The following is a 24,599-nucleotide window of genomic DNA, read 5'->3' as shown; positions in this document are numbered from 1 at the left end:
GATAGATAGACATATAGATAGATACAGAGACAGACATATAGATTGATAGAGATCGAGACAGAGATAGATAGAGAGACAGACATATAGATGAATAGAGAGACAGACATATAGATAGATAGATAGATAGATAGATAGACAGATAGATAGATAGATAGATAGAGAGACAGACAGACAGATAGATAGATAGATATATAGATAGATAGATAGATAGATAGAGACAGGCAGATGGATGGATAGATAGATAGACATATCTAAACAGATAGATACATATATATTAGACAGAGAGAGAGAGAGAGAGATAAACAGACAGATAGATATACAATGTAGGTAGATAGACAGACAGACATATGGATAGATAGAGAGAGAGGGACGTATTCAAACAGAAAGATATATATTAGACAGAGAGATAGATATGTCATGTAGGTAGATAGACAGACAGATAAATAGATATGATATAAAAAAGTAATTATAATCTGTTTTATTTTGCAATATTTTAGCTATTATTTGTTAGAATTCTTATAATTGATCGTGGGCAAGATTACGAAAGACCATTAGTGCCACGGAGAAAAAAAAACACTATTTCTACTAATCTGTTATAACAGATTACGGTATTTCTACTAATCTGTTTAAACAGATTATAATCTGTTATAACAGATTACGGTATTTCTACTAATCTGTTATAACAGATTACGGTATTTCTACTAATCTGTTATAACAGATTACGGTATTTCTACTAATCTGTTATAACAGATTACGGTATTTCTACTAATCTGTTATAACAGATTACGATATTTCTACTAATCTGTTTAAACAGATTATAATCTGTTATAACAGATTAGTAGAAATACCGTAATCTGTTATAACAGATTAGTAGAAATACCGTAATCTGTTATAACAGATTAGTAGAAATACCGTAATCTGTTATAACAGATTATAATCTGTTTAAACAGATTAGTAGAAATATCGTAATCTGTTATAACAGATTAGTAGAAATACCGTAATCTGTTATAACAGATTAGTAGAAATACCGTAATCTGTTATAACAGATTAGTAGAAATACCGTAATCTGTTATAACAGATTATAATCTGTTTAAACAGATTAGTAGAAATATCGTAATCTGTTATAACAGATTAGTAGAAATACCGTAATCTGTTATAACAGATTAGTAGAAATACCGTAATCTGTTATAACAGATTAGTAGAAATACCGTAATCTGTTATAACAGATTAGTAGAAATACCGTAATCTGTTATAACAGATTATAATCTGTTTAAACAGATTAGTAGAAATATCGTAATCTGTTATAACAGATTAGTAGAAATACCGTAATCTGTTATTACAGATTATAATCTGTTTAAACAGATTAGTAGAAATACCGTAATCTGTTATAACAGATTAGTAGAAATACCGTAATCTGTTATAACAGATTAGTAGAAATAGTATTTTTTTTTCTCCGTGGCACTAATGGTCTTTCGTACAAGATAGCTAAAAAAAAAAAAAAAAAAAAAAAAATCATGTTCACCCGCGGACTCGAACCCCTGCCTGCATGATGGAATGAGAAGTAAGTCTGACGCCTAACCGATTGAGCTAGAATATTTCCCATAGACTTAACACGTAAGCAAAACACCAGAATCTCAAATCCAATCTTGCAAGTGAATTACGGGCATGATCCCGACATCTGATCGGAAAATGAAGGAAACGCAACCGAAAGCTTAGAATCTCAGCTACAACATACTAAAAGCTCAGGGATAACTAGCAACAAAAATTGGAGATATGGCTTACGAAATAGAAGAATGTAGAATCTAGTTTTGAGAAAAAGTCATGTCCCATAGAGATTACACGCAAAATGAGTAAATATGACATGCCATTATTATTTGCAATTTTTGAGGATGATTTGTCTATCAAAATGAAAAATAAAGGCAATAACTCAGAAAGAGTAAGAACTAAGCTACAACATATCAAAAATTGGGTGAAAATAGACCGATATTCACGGAGTTAGAGCAATTTTTGCATAATTATAATGACGTCATAATAGGCAAAATGGATTTTTTGACTTCCGACGCCATTTTGATGACGTCATAATATAATTGAGGGTCAAATGAGACATGAAATTATATCTCTAGTTCATACTCTATCAAAATATGAAGAAAAAAATTGGGGGTCCCCACGCGTTCTGAAGAGCTACAGCGGATTTTCTATAGGCATGTTTTTGCCCATATATGGCCTATAGTGAGAGCTCGCGCGCACACGTGCTGCAAACTTTAACGGGTGTTAATTTCCTTATTAATGGTCGTAGAAGGTTGATCAAGGTATCAAATTGCTCAAAATTATATGATCAATGCAATGAAATAAAAAAAACGGTGTTTCTGAGTTGCATTCAAGGCGTTACGCGCGGAAACGCGCGCGCATACGTTTGCGCGCGCAATTTTTTGAAATGCTTAAAATGACCTAAAACGTACTCTGTTTTGGTCAAAAAGTGATTTTGAGCATTTTAAAATTTTGACGCGCGCGTACGCGCGCGTCGTGACCTTCAGGTGACCTTTGATGACATGACCTGATGACCCTTGATCTGAAGTTTATGTCATGTGAATTTGATTTATTTTTGATAATTGATAATGGAGATATGATTGATAATGTGATTTTACAAAATGGCGTCTAGATGACGTCATGATGACGTCATGACATTAAGATTCTTGCAGAATTGAGGTCTTATTGATGTTGATATGTGCTGATATTTTGATGATTATTGAATATGAACTTTCTGAGATTTGCTGTCCACAAGAAATGGAGGAAATAAAAATAAGAAATAAATAATAAATAATAAAGAAAGAAAATTCGGACAAACATAATAGGTGATCTGTCATAGACAGACCACCTAATAATCCGCTTTTTTATATAGCGCTTAATCCATCGGAACGATGTGTCTAAGCGCTTTACAGATATATTATTACCCCGGTCGTCGGATTCAATCAGTCATTCCCGCACACAATGTGTGCACATCCTCCACTCCCTGGGGAGTATTCCAGTCAGTCGCCTGTGAGGCGCACACAGTACTGGACAAGCTACAATGACTTTCACATCCTACCGGGTACCCATTTAGCACCTGGGTCGAGAGTGGCAAAGTGTGGATTAACGCCTTGCCAAAGGACGCTAGACCGCGGTGGGATTCGAACACACGACCCTCTGTTTACAAGACGAGAGTCAGAACCACTACACCACGGCTCCTCCACTGTAGAAACATTGTATCAAAATTTGTATTGTATCAAAATTTATATTACTCTATAACAGTCAAATGTACTGCAATAGAAATAAACGAAAGAAGAAATTCATTTAGTATTTTGGTCTTCTGCTGAAATAATTGCACTTCCCTCTCATGCAATAATAAATATTCTACATTTAAATATGATTTTCTACGTATTTACATATTAATTCACATTTTTTATATTGTAGAAACAATTCAAATAATTTAAAAACCTCAAAATGTATTTAATTGGTGGTTCTTGTCAATTTATTTCTGTGTATTGTTTCTATAGATGTTAAAGCTGATGATACCCCTGCATTCCTAGCTGTATTAAACGCTGATAAGAAGAGATTAGCACTTCTAAAGGAGGTGAGATTTGAAAGTGATTTTTTAACCTGATTGCTAAGAAAGCATGAATGCTTGTAAGCATGCAACCAGAGGACCGATAGCTTAAGGTCCTCTCCGAGGGACCTGGTAATGGGGGTTTAAATGCCTTACCAAAGGGCACCAGTGCACCAATTGGGAATCGAACGCGGGTGACTGGAATATGAATTCCCTGGTCTACTGACTGAGCTATCGCACCTCCGATACCTGCAAGTGAGATATGACTTAGTTATTCGGATGTAATAAATGATATATAAAATGGATTATTCTGTTATTTTATCCTGATATATCAAATTTCTGAATGCATTAATAATCAGACATAAGGTTAAATAGACAGAAATCTTATTTATAAAATCATACACAATTTTTCACGACAGTACATTATTGTTTCAACATGACTTTAGTCAAATATAAGGCAATATAATATAAAGACTATCAGCATTTTTTTTAATTGCTTACATAGAGAGGTTTATGAGAAATACTAGACTCTTTTCATAGCTACCAAGAGTAAGATGGTATCTTGGTAACTGGCAACTTTTACCGATCATGGTTTGTCATCACACTTGCACATCCCATTAGTAATTATAACTGATTTCTGGGGGTGGAATTGTGCCATCTTTGACATTTTGGGTTGTCAGAGCAAATTTGTCTTTCAAAGTAAACTAGAAGAAATTACATAAATTATTTTTCTTTTTAAGTCATATCATTACTTTTTTTCTTTTTGCTTTGCAGGAAAAGGAATTATTAGAAGCAAATGAAAGAGGTGACCATTCTAAGTCGGAACGACTGAAAGAGGTAAGATTCAAAATGATGTTCCTGAAAAAAAAAATCTTAAATATCGAAATGTGCAGTTTTCAATGAATCGAAAGCAAAATATCAAGATAAAAGTATGAAATTTTTAAAAGACTGAAACAATTCTTTAGTACATTCCTAGAAATTTGCCAATATTATGATATGTTTTGTGACAAGTGCTTAATTTTATATTTTTGGATATAATCATTTCAACATAAAGTAGCCTTGGATCATGAATATACTTTAAAATAGAATCAATTGCTTATGTAATGGTAATTTTATTTTGTATTTAATACTGTATTTTAGATTTATGAAGAAATGGAAGTCATTGGTGTTGCATCTGCTGAAGCTCGAGTCAGAAGAATTCTGGCTGTAAGTATCAACAATGAGGTTTTTTGTCTCACCTGCATAGCAGAGTGAGACTATAGGCGCCGCTTTTCCGACGGCGACGGCGGCGGCGGCGGCGGCGGCGGCGGCGGCGACGGCGGCGTCAACACCAAATCTTAACCTGAGGTTAAGTTTTTGAAATGACAGCATAACTTAGAAAGTATATGGACCTAGTTCATGAAACTTGGCCATAAGGTTAATCAAGTATTACTGAACATCCTGCCTGAGTTTCATGTCACATGACCAAGGTCAAAGGTCATTTAGGGTCAATGAACTTAGACCATGTTGGGGGAATCAACATCAAAATCTTAACCTAAGGTTAAGTTTTTGAAATGTCATCATAACTTAGAAAATATATGGACCTAGTTCATGAAACTTATACATAAGGATAATCAAGTATCACTGAACATCCTGCATGAGTTTCACGTCACATGACCAAGGTCAAAGGTCATTTAGGGTCAATGAACTTTGGCCGAATTGGGGGTATCTGTTGAATTACCATCATAACTTTGAAAGTTTATGGATCTGATTCATGAAACTTGGACATAATAGTAATCAAGTATTACTGAACATCCTGTGCAAGTTTCAGGTCACATGATCAAGGTCAAAGGTCATTTAGGGTCAATGAACTTTGGCCAAATTGGGGTATTTGTTGAATTACAGCCATAAATTTGAAAGTCTGTTGGTCTAGTTCATAAAACTTGGACATAATAGTAATCAAGTATCACTGAACATCCTGTGCGAGTTTCAGGTCACATGATCAAGGTCAAAGGTCATGTAAGGTCAAAGAACTTTGGCCACGTTGGGGGTATTTGTTGAATTGCCATCATATCTCTATAAGTGTATTGGTCTAGTTCATAAAACGTGGAAATAAGAGTAACCAAGTACATGTATCACTGAACATCTTGTGCGAGTTATAGTAGTTTTCAAAATCAGCACTGCTGCTATATTGAATCGCGTGATGCAGGTGAGACGGCCAGAGGCATTCCACTTGTTTTTTTTACTCTTTACCACTTACCACTTCTTACCACTTTTGTGAGACATGCACTAATATCTGAATAAAGGCCTTTATTCTTTAACATTTTATGCATGGCTCTTTGTCAATGGATAGCTGATCTTTGTCTTGCCTGCATAGCAGAAGCGAGACTTAGGCACCACATTTCTTTATGGCGGGAATGTCCGCACTTTTGTCAACATCAATCAAATCTTAACCTAGGTTAGGTTTTTGAAACTTCATCATAACTTTGACAATATAAGAACCTATTTCATGAAACTTAGATATAAGGGTAATCAAGTGACACTGATCACTTGGCCCAAGTTTCAGTTCACATGATCGAAGGCAAAGGTCGATGGGGTGTATGAACTTTGACCTTGTTATGGTATCAACACACACAAAACAAACAAGGTAAAAAATTCTGATTTTCTATATAAAAACTGAAGTATAATAATTATCAAGTATCAGCAAATGGATTTACGTAATTTTAGGTCATTAAGCCAGTTCATATTTCATTTGAGGGTCAGCAAATTGGTATCAACTTCCAAAGACTATTTAAAATAATTTTAAAATCATAAGTCCATATTCAGTTAAGTTATTGCAATTAATTTTCTTTCCTTCTCCTTCTGTCAGTTTGTGTTGCAATTTGCCTTCATGTTACCTCTTGTTTTCTTTTTCTATCCTGTTTCCCCTTTGTCAGTTTCAGTCTTTGTCCTTTGATTGTGATAATTGAAATGGTTTACTGATAATCATGCTGGCCCTGTTCACTGGAATGACCTTCCCCTGGTTATCCGTGACTGCACTTCCATTGACACATTTAAACGCTACCTTAAGACGCGTCTGTTCAATTCTTCCTATTAATAATTGTTCCTTAATTTATATTTGTATTTGTACTGTTCTCTCTCCCTCTCTCTCTCTCTCTCTATTTCTTTTACTGCGCCTTGGGCACTCTGCAGAGTGGATTTGGTGCATTACAAATCACATTTATTATTATTATTATAATGAAGTATTCTTTCATTTGTATTCTTGATGTTGCAGGGTCTTAGTTTTACACCAGACATGCAGAAGAAACCAACCAAGGCATTCTCAGGAGGATGGAGGATGCGTGTATCACTTGCAAGGTAATCAAAAATCATCATCACCGCCATTATCATCATCATCACCACCACCGTTATCATCATCATCATTATTATCATCATTATCTCATCATCATCTTCATCATCATCACCATCATCACCACCACCATCATCTTCATCATCATCACCATCATCATCACCACCATCACCATCATCTTCATCATCATCACCATCATCATCATCACCACCACCATCATCTTCATCATCATCATCATCATCATCACCACCATCACCATCATCTTCATCATAATTTTCAGTCTATCTTTGTCCACAATGGTCCTCCACCACACACGTTTACAAACTTCTACCCTTATTCCAATTATTATCATTGTTTGATGTCCTTACAGAGCTCTTTTCATGGAACCAACTCTTCTATTACTTGATGAACCTACTAATCATCTCGACCTCAATGCTGTTATCTGGCTTAACAAGTAAGTCTCAAATATCATTCCAACCCTTCACCAGTTCATGTCACATTTCACACTAAGAATCATGCTTGTGATTGGTTTAATAAATCATGTGATAACCATTATTTTGACCCATCTCTCGTTTGATGATTTTGCTGATCTCTCTATTTTATAGATTTTATTAAGGAGTTGCAATAGCCGTATCAATGATTTGGGTTTGTGTGAAATGAATGTGATTTGCATTGTTTTTTAAATGTCGTAACTTCAAAAGTATATGGATTTAGCTCATGAAACTTGGACAATGATGTATCACTGATCATCCTGCCTGAGGTTCAGGCCATATGACCAAGGCCAAAGATCATTTGGGATCAATGAACTTTGACCATGTTGGGGGTATTTGTTGAATTGCCATCATAACTTTTGAAGTTTATGAGTCTAGTTCATGAAATGTGGACGTAAGTGAATCAAGTATCCCTAATTTTCTTGCATGAGTCTTAGGTAACATGATTAAGGTTAAAGGTCATTTGGGGTTAATGAACTTAGTATTTTATTATCATATGAATGGTGTTTTTTAAAGAATAATTATTCTAAAGATGTTTGCAGAGTCAGCACTGCTGATATATTGAATCACATAATGGAGGCGAGACTGCCAGAGGCGTTCCACTTGTTTGAAATAGAAAATCACTGTCCCTACCATTTTGAATGATGACGTTATCTTATTTTAATCAACGAACATTGTCTAGTAACTAATTTTGTGAGGACTTTATATGTTAAAGGTTTTGATAAATTTGAGTTTTTTATCACTTTTAGTTACCTCCAATCTTGGAAAAAGACTCTACTGATAGTCTCTCACGACCAGACCTTTTTAGATGATGTATGCACTGATATCATTCATTTGGGTAGGTAGATTACTTATCTTGTTTCTCTAAACAAGAAATTTATTAACTATTGCATTATTTCCATGTTTTGTTTTGTCATGTTTTTATTGTTATTTTGTAACTTTTTTTTTTTCTGTTGCATTTTCATGCCCTTGTTGAAAACAGCTTTCATCTGATAGCAGGCTTTTTTTAGCCTTGATAAAATAAATAAAACAAAAAAATACAATATAAATTTTATAGCCAGAAGTGAATAAATTCAAACCTAGATGGGTTTTTTCTCATCTCATCTGAAATTGCAATTAAACCAAAGCCCTTTGTTCATAAAAAGAGATATTGGAATTGATTGCATTGTTGCTGTTTAAAAGACTTCATATGCTTTGATAATTGGTAAAATATTGAAATTCTCTAACCATGATATTAATAATGTTATGATATGATAGACAAACTATAAACATAACTTAAATATGTTATAACAGTGTTTAATTTCTATTTTGTCTTTGTACAGATATGCAAAAATTACAATACTACAAAGGAAATTACAGTAAGTGAAGATATAATTTCATTTTTCTTTTCTAGATGAAAAAAAATATAAGGAGAAAGCAGGGAGAAAAGAAGATAGAATGAAGAAAGAAAGGAAGGGGAGGGGGGAGCAAAGGTATGCTGGTTGTTTTTTTTTTGTGAGCTCTTTTGTAAAGCAGCAAGGTTAATCAGAACTTTTGTCATTGATGGCAGAACGCTGATGCTGATTCAAGACCGGCTCCAGCCTTCATACTGCATACTTGCATACTAGATAATTCAATTGGATTAATTTTAATAATTTTTCTTATGTCATCACAACCTGTCAGATCAACTCCTTTAATTAGAGACGTACAAAATAACAACGGGTATCTTTTTTTAATTGCATGCTTAAATTTTTTTATTATAACATTGCAGTCAAATTCTAGGTCTATATTGAGACATGTTCACCATCATAAGTCAAGTTTGTTTACATTTTGTTTAGATACTTTCAAAAAGATGCTTGGTCAGAAGAGAAAAGAACAAATGAAAGACTATGAGAGACAGGTAAGGAAATTCTTCACTCATCAGCATAAAGCAAGAATTGATGACTTTCTTTTCCTGTTGAATTGACACACCACTCCCGACACACTCTTCTCATTATTCTTGTCAATATTATAATTTTTTTTTTTTTTTTTTTGGGGGGGGGACATCCTATTTCTTGTCTGAGAAGAGCAAAGCATGATCTCCTGTTGTCATGGTTACTCTATCCAAACAATCTAGTTTTGATTGCAGCGTGATGCCATCAAAACTTCAGCTTTAGATAATGTTAAGTTCAGCCAACTCTTTGAGTTTATTGTTGGTAGACCTCACATCTTGGCTTTATCATTCAGAGCCAGAAAACCTGTTCATAGTTCAGATTTGTCAGCTTGTCAATTCATTATCAACCAAACCCAATACACAAGAGTAGGATGATTCACAAAGATTTAAGTGTATATTAGAGTGGCATTTAAAGCCCCTGCTGCATGCAGTATAAAACTCATTGCCTCATTTGTCATAGAGGATGTGCACTAGTGCATATTAATTGATGGGATTGTGTGTTAAATATGTGTGCAATGTCTTTTAAGCACGACTCCTAGGGGAATTGCATGAAAATATTTGTAATCAATTGCAAATATTATGTTGCAATTTTACTATTGATAGATCAATTTTAGCTCTAGCAAATCAGCTTGCACTCCTTGTTTCAAGGAGCTGATAAGCAATCAATCATGAATTTGAAGTTAATTACAAGACATGATTGATTTAGAGACCCCAAAAAGACTTGTAATTGATTGCAAGTTTCTTGCAATACCCCACTAATCATACTTAACTCTTTGTGAAACACCCCCTGGTTTACTAAATCTCTTCAATTGGAACCTATTCAGTGGGAACCTGTTAAGGACAGTGGTTGTATATAGTGTCTTTGACATTCATTTAATTGGTCAGGGATTCAGTTGAACTGAAATAGATTTTTTGATTTGTTGTTGAGAATTGCTGCACCATTTATAAGAGAAACTGTATGAAATGATGTTACATAATTTTTATGTATTGTACAGGAAAAGATGCTTAAGAGTTTGAAAAGTCACGGCAAGTCAACTAAAGCTGCTGTAAGTATTATCGTCTATTCGGACATACATTCCGTAGAATAAGCATGAATATTATATGAATAACCAAAAATTGATGCCTTTTAATCACATTTTAAAAATTATTTACATTTAATACCTATGTGTATGAATAATGAAACTTGTTTTTAAAAGGATTTACTCTAAAATTGCATTATTGATTTTCTAGTATTTGCTTTTCAATTCTAAAACATTAGGTGGACCCAATGAATTATTCAACTGTTTTGCAATGACTTTCATGATAATAATGATAGGAACATTGTAAGGGGGCGCGATAACTCAGTCGGTAGAGTGGGGGTTTCGGATTCCCACTTGGTGCGCTAGTGCCCTTTGGTAAGGCATTCATCCTAATTACATGTACCAGGTCCCACAGAGGGGACTTTAAGTCATCGTTCCTCTTGTTACTTTATTACCAATCGGGTACAAAAATCACCACCACTATTGTATTTCAATCTTCATATATATTTGTAGGAGAAAGAGACGAGAAGTCAGCAGAAGAAGCGTAATGAGAGGGGTAACAAGAAGAAAGGTGATCCAACTGAAGAGGATGAAGGCCCTCAGGAGCTTCTCAAGAGACCTAAGGAATACGTGGTGAAATTCACCCTTCCTAATCCACCAACTCTCAGCCCACCTATCCTGGGAATATATAGTGAGTATTTCAATCAATTCAATTTATTTTCCACTTTAGAAAACAACAATATATACAAATCAATATTCAATGCATTTCAATACTAGTATAGTGGGGGATCATAAAAAGCACAAATAATGGCTGATTAAAAATGACCCCTTACAGTACAAGTAATTTTACAAAGATAAAATAACACAAATGATTACAATGTATGATATAAAATAAAGAAGGGCTAGAACAAAAGAAAGAAGGGGGAAAGGAATCATTCAGTATGTGAATTAAATCTTCATCAATCAGGTAAAGAAAATAGGAGGTGTCTTTTATACAGACGTTTGAATTGTTTTACAGTCTTACTATTCTTGAAATGAAATGGAAGATAGTTCCAAAACATTGAACCATTAAAGAAAATTGATTACTTAAAGAGAAATTCCAGTAGTTGCAGTAAACACTGATTTCATGAGAAAGTCTGTAAAACCAGGCTTAATTGTCAGTATATCATCGAGGATCTAGATCTGGTACAGTTACATAAACTGAACTTTGTGAAATCTTGAAATCTACGCTGAAAAATGTTCAGACTGAACTTCCCCAACACAGATAAGCGCACGTGGGACAGTGTATAATTATTGCTTTGAGCGTCGGGCCCGACGCTCTACCCGAATCTTGTGCTTATTTGCTGATTTCTCAGCAATTACACAATTTCTTCCAGAATCCTTTGGCACATGCGTTTTATTTATACAAACAGACACTTTGGTGGTCATTTCATTGGATTCTGTACGAACTCATTTTGATATCGTTACCAAAACTAGCATTTACCTTTAAAAGGGAATGAAACCGTTGGAACAGGTTAGCTTGTGTTAAAACATAGTAATCAAACAATAAGATCAACAAAAGTTAGAGAACAATTGGACAGACAAGAAAATAATGAGGATTTGAATGTCGATATCACTGATACTCTGGAGAACCTCCTATTGTCACTCAAGTTCAACTCTCATCTTTGAACACTGAAAATATACCTAAAACATAAGTTTTTGCTTTATATTCTAATGATAGTACAAACTATTTCTCCATGATATATTTTATGAAAACCTCTAACTCTGGTAAATATAAGATAGTTGACATAAAAGTGATTCATATTCAATTTTTTTAAATCAATTTCTAACATTAAAAAATTATACACAAAGATTACATATTTTACAGTTTGGGGCATGACTGAAAATTGAGGAAGTGTAAATATATGGATTATTTTTTATTTATTTATTTTATATACATCAATTCATGATATAGATTGTAATGAAAAATAACTTTGGAAATAGGGGGGGTCCACTCAAATTAAGAGCTTGTAGAAATTAACCCCCTTCCCTTTATAAAAAAAATGATAGAAAATAGTTACCATGTGCCATTGTGCCTAAAGATATACTGGTAATAAAGAACAAGTACAAAGACTAAAAGCAGAACAAGGACTAAATACAAACAGGACATGAGGAAGCTGTTGCATAAACAAAATAGTGAAAGGAAAAGCAAAGAAATTTAAAACAGAATAAATCATGGCCATAAAAGAGAGGAAAAGAAGCTGATTAAGCTTTGATTTGAAGGAAAAATAGAGGAGTTTATGTTTCACCTTTGCAGCAGAAGCGAGATATAGGCATTGCTTTTCAGGCGGTGCCGACAGCAGCATTGTCGACATTGAATTTCAATTAAGGTCAAGTGTTTGAAAAGTCATCATAACTTTAAAAGTATGTGGACCATTTTCATGAAACTCTGATATAAGCGGAATAAAGTGTCACTGATCATCTTGCGTGAGTTTCAGGTCACATTTATTATTTTTACTATAGGTCTACCTGATAAAGAGCTACCATAAAATGCTAGAAATTCCAATTGGTTGATAGTCACTCTGTTTCAATCTATTTTGTTTGGCTATCTTATCCAACTAAAACTATTTGTGGACTGTTTTTTTTTTCTTCTTTGTTCTTTCTAGATGTTACGTTTGGTTATCCAAACCAGCCAAAGTTATTCGTCAACTGTGATTTTGGTGTCGACATGAAATCAAGAGGTAAGTTTTGCTTTAATTTTTTTCATTTTGCAAAGTAAATGTACACGGTAACAGTGAATTTAAGATGAAAATATTGTGCAATATTCTTAAAGACTTGTTAAAGTGTTGTTTTGCATCACTTTTTTTAACAAGTACATGTAGCTTTAAAGAGCTGTAGAATACAAGACAAATACATTTGTTGAGAAATAGAAAAGAAAGCCCAAAATATGGTCATATTATTAGCACAAGAAGGGCTGAATATTATTAACATTAAAAAAAAGAGTTGCTATGATGAGGATACATTCATAAGCACTAAAGTAAATCATAATGGAAAATAAGGTTCAGAAATATTTAACTGTCTATTATTAATATTCATTCCTCCCTCCCCTTCCCCTGGTTCACAGAAACTTCTTGTTATGTACATGATCTTAATATATATATATATATGTTGAAAATATATGTTACATAGTTCATCAGTTCTTGTCTTATTCCCCATTCACAGTTGCAATAGTTGGTCCAAATGGAGTCGGAAAGAGTACATTCCTGAATCTTCTCAAGGGGGAACTTGAGCCTGTAAGTATACCCGATCTTCATAAAACATATTACAAGCTACTGAATTAGTTACAAGCTCCAGAAATGATTTTTGATTGGCGAAGAGCAGTTTGTGACTGTGAAATGTTTTCTTTGGTTATTGACAAAAAAATTTGTGAAACAAAGCCCTTGTGAAATCATGTAAAGACAGATGAATCAAGTAACAAATTGATCAGGTGAACAATGATTACCTGGGATCCGTTTCATAAAACTTGTTACAATGACAGTTAAAAGCTACTGAAATCCTTTAAAGGGGAATCCAACCCAAATAAAAACTTGTTTTTATAAGGAAAAGAAAAATCAGACAAGTTGATAGGTGAAAGTTTGAACAATATTGGACAAACAACAAGAAAGTTATGAATTTTTTAAACTTTTAAATATTGGTAATCACTATACCCATGGAGACTTCAAATTGGCCGCATATGGGATGTCATAGTGATGTAAGGCAAGGACTACTCTTCCATGTACTCCAATACATATTATGGCTAAAATGTCATTTTTCCCAAAAGTTTGATTTCAAATTATATTTTTCTTTCATGAGGACATAATACAATATACTACATGGGTAATATTTGGATTACTGCCCCAGGGGAATGGTTACTTAGGAGAAAACCACAAATCCCTGATAATAAAGTACATGGCCTATGGGAAAGTTGTCCTTGCCCCTTGTCATAATTTACTTACACAGTTGCCAATTTGAAATCTACATAGTATTAGTGAATTCAATTTTAAAGCAACTATAACTTTTGTATTGCTTGTCCGATTTCTTTCAAAGTTTCACCATTCTGTTTCATTTATTTTTCTCCTTCCCCACACAGCATTTTATGGCCAAGGCTGGATTCCCCTTTAAAATGATTGGCTGATAGTAAATTTGTTATAGAAATTGTGCATTTGTTCTTATAACAAGTCTTTATGAAACAATGCCCTGGAGCATTTTAAATAATTTAAGACCCTTGTCATCTTTCATATACTATTTGACCTACATTCAGAGCATACAAGTCCAAACTTGGTTCAAGTGGATTTAGAACTTTCATGTTTTATTACTGATAACTTCTCAGACATCCACAACGTTTTATTGCCTGAAGCACCAATGTCATACCACAGCTCTGTCTAATTTGAGTCAAATTTTGTCTCATTTTCATTACATTTTTTTTTCCGACAGGCAGTTAATATATTGCTATCAAAATTGTGATAAGAGGTATAGTTCAGTATACTATTTTTTATTAAACATTTCTCAGACATGCAAACTCTCACACATTAGACGTGAGACACCCGCATTAGGGACTCTTGCTAATCCTCCCCAAACCCCTTTCAAACGTATGTATCACAGTCTTTCCTTATAACATACAATGTATGGTGATCTCATGCCGAGCCATGGTTCCTTGTCTGAAATCTCATGCCTTGCTAGTCTTTTAACTTGGCATCTCTGGGCCCCATCTTACAAAGAGTTGCAATTGATCCGATCAACAGCTATGGAAAGCCAGCAATATCAAAATCTAAAATGCATGTTCGTTCATATTATTTGCTACTTATGATGTATATTCATACATGCATTGTTTTCTTGTAAATTCAGTGTGCTTTTCATTTTTTATGAAGGACATTGTGCAAACTTCCTCCAGACAAAATTATGACATTGATGGGTTTCCATATATTTGCAGTCGATTGGATCAATCATAACTTTTTGTAAGACAGGGCCCAGCTGTTTTATTTGTACATTTTGTTCTTTACAGCTGATAGGAGAAGTGCGAAAGAATCACAGATTACGTGTAGGATCCTACAGTCAACATTCTGCTGATCAGCTTACTATGGACGTGAGTCCGGTAGAATACCTTCAGGTAAGGATTTGTCTTAACATCTCTTATTCTTGCATTGATAGAAGAGTGTGCATGACTGTCTCTAGAACCATTTCATGCTGTTTGATCTATTCTCATTAACTCACATTCATTTTGATGCAATCTTATGCTATTAAATCTGCTTTCATGGCATCCGCTCCGGCAACAATTGCATTTGCGTGCTAAGCCAAACATAAAATGTAACCTCCAAAACGAAATAAACCCTAGTCATTATCTATACATTATTTTGAACAAAAAAACTCTATTACAATCCCAACTCTAACCCTATGCCCTCTGAGATATTTAAACTGGAGCAAATGTCGCAGGATCATTTGTCGTGTCACCATTACATCCATTCTTATGCTGTTAGATCCATTCTTTCACTATGACATCCATTCTTATGCTACTAGATTCATATTCTCTTTGCAGACAAAGTACAACCTGCAGTATCAAGATAGTCGGAAGCTGCTAGGTCGATTCGGGTTGGTCAGTCATGCTCACACCATCAAGACTAAAGATCTATCTGGTGGTCAGAAATCAAGAGTAGCCTTTGCTGATCTTTGTCAGAGCCAGCCAGATGTTATCATCTTGGTAAGTGTGGTATTAAAGGAGAATGAAACTCTTGGAGCAAGTTAGCTTTTGTGAAAGCAGAAAAATCAAAGAATAAGATCAACAAAAGTTTGAGTAAAATAGGACTAGCAATAGAAGAGTTATGAACATTTGAATGACGAGATCACTAATGCTATGGAGATTCTCCCATTGGCAATGCGACCAAGATCTATGATGTCACAGATGAACAACTCTCCCCTTTTGGACACTGAAAATATACCCCAAAACATCTCTTTTTGCTCATTCTAATCATATGACAAACGATTCATCAATGATATAATGTTGTGAAACCTCTGTACTTGTCCTCTCATAAAGAGAACACCTCACCTTGTGATAGACTCTATAAAAGTGAGAATATAAGTGAAATAAGTACTAAAGTAATGAGGGAGTTGTACGTGTGTGACATCACAGATCTTGGTCGCATTGCCAATGGGAGGATCTACATGGCATTAGTGATCTCAATATTCAAATGCTCATAACTTTCTTATTATTCATTCAATCTTCCTCAAACTTTCAACAATATGTTTCTTTGATCTTCTCTTTGATATGGATTCAGCTGGTTTCAAGGGTTTCATTCTCCTTTAACATTGAGCAGAAGTGGGAGGGGTAGTGTGGGAAGCAGAAAGGGGAGGGGTAGGGTGGGGAGCAAAAAGGGGAGGGGTAGCGTGGGGAGCAGAAAGGGGAGGGGTAGGGTGGGGAGCAGAAAGGGGAGGGGTAGGGTGGGGAGCAGAAATTGGAGGGGTAGGGTGGGGAGCAGAAAGGGGAGGGGTAGGGTGGGGAGCAAAAAGGGGAGGGGTAGCGTGGGGAGCAGAAAGGGGAGGGGTAGTATGGGGAGCAGAAAGGGGAGGGGCAGTGTGGGGAGCAGAAAGGGGAGGGGTAGGGTGGGGAGCAGAAAGGGGAGGGGTAGCGTGGGGAAAGAGGAGCTTGAGGGGGGGGCAGTGAGGAAGGGAGGAGAAAGGAAGGGAAATTAGGAGTAGGAGGAGAAGATGTGGGGGAAGGGAGGGCATGGAAAGTAAATGAGGGGGAGGAGGAGAGGGGAAGGAGGAAGAGTGGGAGGAGAGGAGAGAATGGAAAAGAAATGAGGGGGGAGGAGGAGAGGGGAAGAGAAGGGGAAGGAGGAAGAGTGGGAGGAGAGGAGAGAATGGAAAAGAAATGAGGGGGGAGGAGGAGAGGGGAAGAGAAGGGGAAGGAGGAAGAGTGGGAGGAGAGGAGAGAATGGAAAAGAAATGAGGGGGAGGAGGAGAGGGGAAGAGAAGGGGAAGGAGGAAGAGTGGGAGGAGAGGAGAGAATGGAAAAGAAATGAGGGGGAGGAGGAGAGGGGAAGAGAAGGGGAAGGAGGAAGAGTGGGAGGAGAGGAGAGAATGGAAAAGAAATGAGGGGGAGGAGGAGAGGGGAAGGGAAGGAGGAAGAGTGGGAGGAGAGGAGAGAATGGAAAGGAAATGAGGGGGGAGGAGGAGAGGGGAAGAGAAGGGGAAGGAGGAAGAGTGGGAGGAGAGGAGAGAATGGAAAGGAAATGAGGTGGAGGAGGAGAGGGGAAGAGAAGGGGAAGGAGGAAGAGTGGGAGGAGAGGAGAGAATGGAAAGGAAATGAGGGGGAGGAGGAGAGGGGAAGAGAAGGGGAAGGAGGAAGAGTGGGAGGAGAGGAGAGAATGGAAAAGAAATGAGGGGGAGGAGGAGAGGGGAAGAGAAGGGGAAGGAGGAAGAGTGGGAGGAGAGGAGAGAATGGAAAGGAAATGAGGGGGGAGGAGGAGAGGGGAAGAGAAGGGGAAGGAGGAAGAGTGGGAGGAGAGGAGAGAATGGAAAGGAAATGAGGGGGAGGAGGAGAGGGGAAGAGAAGGGGAAGGAGGAAGAGTGGGAGGAGAGGAGAGAATGGAAAGGAAATGAGGGGGAGGAGAGGGGAAGAGTGGGAGGAGAGGAGAGAATGGAAAAGAAATGAGGGGGAGGAGGAGAGGGGAAGAGAAGGGAGGAGTGTGAGAAGGAGGGGTAGAAAGGTAACTTTATCATTAGCATGAAATCAATCACCTCTTCAAAATGTTGTATTGACATTTTAGTAAATTATAAATCTCTTCTGAAAAAAATGAAAAAAATTATCAACTTGTACTGGGACTGAAATTGATAGGCCCATGGGCTGAACTCCTGTTTAACTTAAATCGTGGTCTAAGTCTGGGATAAAATTAGGGAAGCCAAAGAATTCAAAATTTTGTTAACATTGTACTATCCTATTTATCATTCACGGATATATTTGAGTGTCAATAAGTTGGTAAATTGAACTTCTACTATTATATATTTATGCCTTAGTTGGCTATCCATAGTTAAATTACAACTTTAGAGCAAAGTTTAAATTAAACCCAACTTCACAATACAGGCCATAGTATTTATGGTCAGACCATCTTTTGTTATGGTAAATTGCAAATATAGGCATACTGTCTGTTTGATATTGTCTTTGCCTGTCTACTTTAGGATGAACCTACAAATAACTTGGATATTGAGTCCATTGATGCCTTGGCTGAAGCAATCAACAATTATACAGGAGGTGAGTTTGATACTGATCTGGGTCCTGTTTTACAAAGAGTTGCTATGAAACAGATCGATCACAACTATGGAAAGCCAGCAATGTCAACATATAAAATGCATGTTTGTTCAAAACGTTTTCTAGATATAATGGTTTTCTTGACAATTAAGTATGCTCCTCTTTGTTTACAAAAATACTTTTTCGTTAAATTGCCTTAAAAACTGACATACTGATGCGTTAGTCATTGGGCAAATTTCCTGTAGGAAAAGTTATGACAATGATGGATGTCCATATAGTTTCAAAGACGGGGCCCTGTAGTTGAATCTATTTCATCATTTCAGATATAGATTGTTACATACCACAACTGGGTGACATTCATCCTATTAGTCCTGGGATATTTGTAGTCTTGCCAGGGTGGGGGAGGAGGAGAGCATTATACCCCCCCACCCCGCCCTTTCTCGGCCGAGGATACATATATCATTATCCAATTTATTTAAATTGATAAATGCTAATTTATGCATTAGATTTGAATTTGGATGTATTTCTATATATAATGCCCCTGAACTTCTGATTTCATGTTTAGAGTCTCTTTGAGGGATACTGATTTATTTGTTTATTTTTTTGTGTTTTTAAGGGAAAGAGAGGGAATGATGAAAAGATGTGATAGTGCTTATTCTTTTTTGAAAATCACAACTGGTCTTCCCTCATCCTTTCCCATCCATTTGCCTTCCATTCTTCGTTGTCATATCTACTTCATTTCTTTCATATTGTTTTGATGATATGGATTGTTGTACAATTTCCTGTGATATTGTAAGTTAAAGGGATGGTCCGGGCTGAAAATATTTATATCTTAATACATAGAGTAGAATTCACTGAGCAAAATGCCAAAAATTTCATCAAAATCGGATAACAAAATGTCACATCCCCTCTTTCCGTTTTCTTATGTTATTACATAAAATCATAATTTTTTTCATTATTTCATACTTGTGTAAATAATATGTCTCCCTTAGTTATAATGAAATAAGTTGCAGCAATAAATATCTAATGCACTAAATCAGTTGTCAATCCAATTTTTCTAGTCCTTGGAGGAAAAAATTTGAATAAACCTAATTTCATATAATATAATACAAAAGAACACGTGGGGATGTGACGTCATCAGCCCACCTAATGAATATTCATGACGACTGTTTCACAAAATATTGCTAAACTTTGTTATTTGTTATCAGATTTTGATGAAATTTTCGGCATTTTGCTCAGTGAATTCTACTCTATTTATTAACCCTAAAAAGACTGGGGGGGGGCTGATTCAGCCCCCCCCTCCACATTTTTCGTGATAAATCTGTTACGCGAAAAGCTGGCGCCGCGCCGTTCCATGACTTTTTTCTTTCAAGTCTTGCGCAACTTTTGAGACCAAATTTGCGACGCTCGGGTACGTGGTTCCGAAATTACGCAACATTTTGTAAGTGCATGTCGACCCAAAATTGCTCAAAAACGTGAATTTGTGTACAAATCCAATGCAAATTGTGTTTTTAGCCAAAATTCATAAATGTATCATTATTTTCAATTTTACTAATCAAACTCAATTAATTTCATCTTGTTTATGGTCAAAATAAAGTAGCGGACGATTTCCATTGAAAAAACAATAAAATACAAAAAGTCGAAAAACATAGAAATACATAAGAAATTTGAAAAACAATAAAATACATAAGAAAAGAATTGTGATATTGAATTTTCTTTTAAGTACATTTGATCAGAATCCTTCAAAGAGTCTGTGAATAAAAAATTAGCAGTTTAGAGGCCTTATTTAGTTAATTAGAGCAAATCTTGGATTTTACGCATAAATTAGCATAATAATGAATTATGAGATTTTTCGGAAAAATTGATCCTACAGACTTGGAGATTATGCCATGGGTAATGCACGTGCCAATTTTCGTCGCGATCGCGCGGTCGACGGCTGAGATCATAGGGGGGGGCTGAATCAGCCCCCCCCCAGTCTTCTTAGGCATCGAAATAGCCCAGTCTATTTAGGGTTAAGCTATAAATACTTTCAGCCTGGACCATCCTTTTAATAATTCACCTTGTCTATTGTCATGTAATCATGATTGAAATTCCTAGCTTGCAAATGTTACTGGAGATTCATAGGATATGAAACCCTAATAAATCTCGCTCTCTTTGTTTTCTAGGAGTAATAATAGTCAGCCACGACGCCAGACTGATAACAGAGACAGACTGTCAACTGTGGGTCATCGAGGAGCAGACCATCAACGAGATCGACGGTGGCTTCGACGACTACAAACATGAACTCCTGGTAGAACTTGGAGAGAGTGAAAATAAGAAATGATTGAAGCTTACTAATAAACCGTTCTCTGACACATTGTTGTATGAAACCAAAACAGCATGAATGTTGCAAGCTGGACAACAGAATATGCTTCCAAGATCTGGATTGGAGTAATTCATCTTCTCAATACCTGAAATCTATTCCTTGAAGGTTGAAAGTTCTCTGACTTCTCTAAATTGCAACATTTCCAAACATTAGCCTGCTATACCATAGGATTTATTCAGGAATAAGTAGGTTTCTGTCGTCGGGTTGCTAATAGTCGTGAGTTATTTTTAGATTTCTTTATTAAAGTAGATACGAACCAGCAGTCTTGATAGCAACACCTCAAGTCTTCAACTACTCAAATCTGGCCGGATTTCTAGCCCATAATGCAACATTCTGGGCAGTGTAGTCTTGTAATATAAGCCTGTTTGAATGATTATCATAAATCATGTTACCAAGTAGAAACACAAGTACTTTTAATGTACAAAAAATTAATAATTTCTATACAGTGCGTATCAAAAAAAAGTTTACACTTTACAAAAGCCCTGGGAATTAAAATATATACAACATGTGGGTAATTTTTTCACATATAATCTTGGGTTTGGGTCTCATATATCCAATGAAAGTAAAAGTTTTGACAGATTGTTACACTTGAGTGAGCAATGTCCATTTTTGTAAAGCTCGCAGAAATCTGTTTGCGCAGAAATGCTCGTTTGTACGCTGTGTCAAGGGGAAAGGGCGAAATCAAACTTACCCTGCGAAACATTTCCCTTGCACTTTTAGTAAATTGAAATAAAACGGATACATTCAAGCATTTTCTAACAATTTTGCCACCCAAATTGAAATTTCAATACTTAGTAAACACAACCTTTACCCTTTTTGTGCCAGCTGGATCTGAGGACATAACTGAATCTGAACAAAAGTTTATATCAGACATCTCTAGCATTTTTTCACAAAGTTTTTATTATTTAAAGTGGGTTTACATTTCATATTTCATTTAATACTTGTTTCTCCACACTTTTCCCAGGCTTGACAATGATTAACAAAATGAAAATCAAGCCTAAGCCATTTTATGTAAATCACAGCTCAGTGTAAAGCAAATATCGTCACGATAGCCGTGGTGTGTGGGGGAGTGGGGTGGGGCGCAATGCACTCCTTGAAGTGGATTGGGGAAGGAAACAAGTTAAAAAAGGTAAAAGATATCTTCAAATCAATTTTACTAGCTAAATTCCACGTGTTATTCATGATTAAGGTATACTTTTATTCGCATAACTATTTCAAAGTTCTGCGCAAATCATTTTTCACTAACTTTTCAAAAGTAAGTGGTGCTCACTCAAGCGGAAATATTTTTCGACAGTTATATCGTCATTTGCTTAAATGGATCTGTACCAATGTTGAAATGTGGAAAAATCTTCAGGATATTACAAATGTATAATATTACAGGATATTTTCTAAGTGTAAACTTTTTTTTGATACGCACTGTATATAGAATTAGAGGCCAATTTTGTCTGGGTATTATCCCAAAAGGTATATTTTGAAACGATTTATTACACACAGTCAATGAGAGACTAGACCACATTCAGTATTGGTGAGTTCATTTCCCCTTTAAATTTGAAAGTTCACCCTGACAAAAAGTTTATTGTAAAAATAGCAGAGAAAATGATAAAAAATATTGATGAAGGTTTGAGAAAAATCCATCATAGAATAACAAAGTTATTAGAAGTTTAATTATTTGATTTGTGACGTCATATGCGTGCAGCTTTCCTACATATCGTAAGGTAAGAAGCAATGAAATGTCATTTTCTCAGAAAACTGAAGATGGTTTTTTAATGAACCTTCAGTATATCAATAGACAAATCATTTCAAACCTGTTCCTACAAAGAAATAAAAAATAAGTCATCACGAAGCATTAAAAAGATTGAAAAAATGCATTTTATATTACATAACATATGGGGCAGCTGCTCGTTCATGACGTCACAAATCCAAAACCTAAAATTATAATAACTTCCTTGATCTTGAAGTGAGTTTCAGAAAAGTTGAAATCTGCTCAATGTTGATTATTAAACTCTTACACATTGAACAAACAATGTAAGTGCAATGTGTAATGTCAATTATAGAAGGAGTTCATAACTGTCAAATCTGTCATACGTGAAAAGTAAATAGAAAAGATTTTGGCTCACATATTTGCATATATATTTCAGTCATTCATGAATAAATCTTTTACATTTATGACAAATATTTATGGTACAATGAAGTTGGCTCTTGTTAAAGAAAAAATAAAATTGATGTATTTTAACTGTATTTATAGTTCTTCAAGTATTCCTCTGTCTTTGAAAAACCAACCTCATTTTTGCTTATTCATTGAATTTATACTCTTACTTATTTTGGGACTATTTGTTCTTTCTTCCCTTTTGCCCTTTATTTTTCAGAATTATTTATTGGAGTTATTGAATTCCATCATCTATCATTTTGATAGAAAAGTAGATAAAGGAGGGTTAATGCGCTAACTTGGACCTATATTCTTCATAAAATCATGTTTATGGCAACTGATATCAATTTGAGGACAGATCAAATTTGACAAGCGTCAATTTTATCATAAATGTGTGTGCTTAGCTTAACAAATTGGAGTACTCAAATAACATCCTTTCACTCAATTGACCCATATCTCTATTCATTAGCAATCGCTCTCTCTTCTTTTGGGTGGAACCAGTTTGTGCCGATATATGATTTGTCTCTATTTGGAATTTGTGTAGTCCAATTTTTAATCTAACCAGCCTTTTTAGGTTGGTAGTTCAGCCGGAGGTGGGGGAAGGGGTGTCATAACAGTATTATTTTCAAGATTATTTATGGTATTGATCATGAAAATGATTATTCTTTTCAACTGAAATTGATTGTAACTGAATAAAGCACTACACCACTACCCCCCCCCCCCTGGAAAAATGTGTATTACCAATACTATCAGAACTGAACATTTAATTTATTTTTGTCACATATTGTTTTTAGCCTTAAATTTTTCGCCTTTCATTGCATTCTCGCCTTTCATTGCATTCATGGATCTGCTCCCCAACACAATCTTTCCTTTATCATCAATTATTTATACCCACCAGGTCTCTACATTCTTCAACATCTCATTTGCTTGTGACTCCAAAAGCTCCAAAAACTATGTAACAGACTTCCTGAAGACATCAAAAATTGTATCTCTGTAGAGTCTTTCAAAAATGTTCTTAAAACCTTTCCGTTTACTTCTTAATTTCTTTATGCGCATTGAGCACTCTACAGAGTGTATTTGACGCTTTATAAGTCACATGTATTATTATTAAATCTCTCGGATCTGGGGCCCGTTTCATAAAGGGCTTGCAACTGTTGTAACTTAGCCATTATGGCAACTACCATGGCTCAGCAACCAATCAGAATCAAGGCCATGGTAGTTGCCATAATGGCAAAGTTACAACAGTTGTAACTCTTTATGAAATGGGCCCCTGAACTTTGTGGTCCCTTAAAATACTATATTTAACTACCGTGAAAAGTAAACAATCAATAAACTTGGCAGGCTTAAACTAGAAGAAATGTTTGTAACCATTGTTGTGTGCACCTGTTTGTATGTCATGGTTGAGTGCACATAGCTCAGCTGTGGCAGTCGCATGCTTCTTTCAGGCATGTCTTTTGTTGTGCAACAATATTGATTTATGGTCCGGTCATTACTG

At 35.5% G+C, this 24,599-nt stretch overlaps 1 protein-coding gene across 1 annotated transcript in view; it reads left to right on the top strand.

Moving 5' to 3' along the window:
- Nucleotides 1-23,137, top strand: part of LOC129277990 (ATP-binding cassette sub-family F member 1-like) — a 49,803-nt gene extending 26,666 nt beyond the window's left edge. The window contains exons 13-28 of the mRNA XM_064110191.1: nt 3,534-3,610; nt 4,358-4,420; nt 4,724-4,789; nt 6,837-6,919; nt 7,282-7,365; nt 8,152-8,240; nt 8,725-8,760; nt 9,220-9,281; nt 10,310-10,360; nt 10,847-11,024; nt 12,979-13,053; nt 13,535-13,605; nt 15,354-15,458; nt 15,885-16,046; nt 18,524-18,596; nt 20,759-23,137. Coding sequence (XP_063966261.1) covers nt 3,534-3,610; nt 4,358-4,420; nt 4,724-4,789; nt 6,837-6,919; nt 7,282-7,365; nt 8,152-8,240; nt 8,725-8,760; nt 9,220-9,281; nt 10,310-10,360; nt 10,847-11,024; nt 12,979-13,053; nt 13,535-13,605; nt 15,354-15,458; nt 15,885-16,046; nt 18,524-18,596; nt 20,759-20,916 — 1,433 coding nt within the window. The 3' untranslated portion in view covers nt 20,917-23,137. The remainder of the gene's footprint in view (nt 1-3,533; nt 3,611-4,357; nt 4,421-4,723; nt 4,790-6,836; nt 6,920-7,281; nt 7,366-8,151; nt 8,241-8,724; nt 8,761-9,219; nt 9,282-10,309; nt 10,361-10,846; nt 11,025-12,978; nt 13,054-13,534; nt 13,606-15,353; nt 15,459-15,884; nt 16,047-18,523; nt 18,597-20,758) is intronic.
- Nucleotides 23,138-24,599: the final 1,462 nt, after the last annotated feature.

Source organism: Lytechinus pictus, chromosome 15, assembly GCF_037042905.1.
Source record: "Lytechinus pictus isolate F3 Inbred chromosome 15, Lp3.0, whole genome shotgun sequence".
NCBI lineage: Eukaryota > Metazoa > Echinodermata > Echinoidea > Temnopleuroida > Toxopneustidae > Lytechinus > Lytechinus pictus.
The sequence above is the reverse complement of the archived record's forward strand: the minus strand, read 5'-3'. Positions and strand labels throughout refer to the sequence as shown.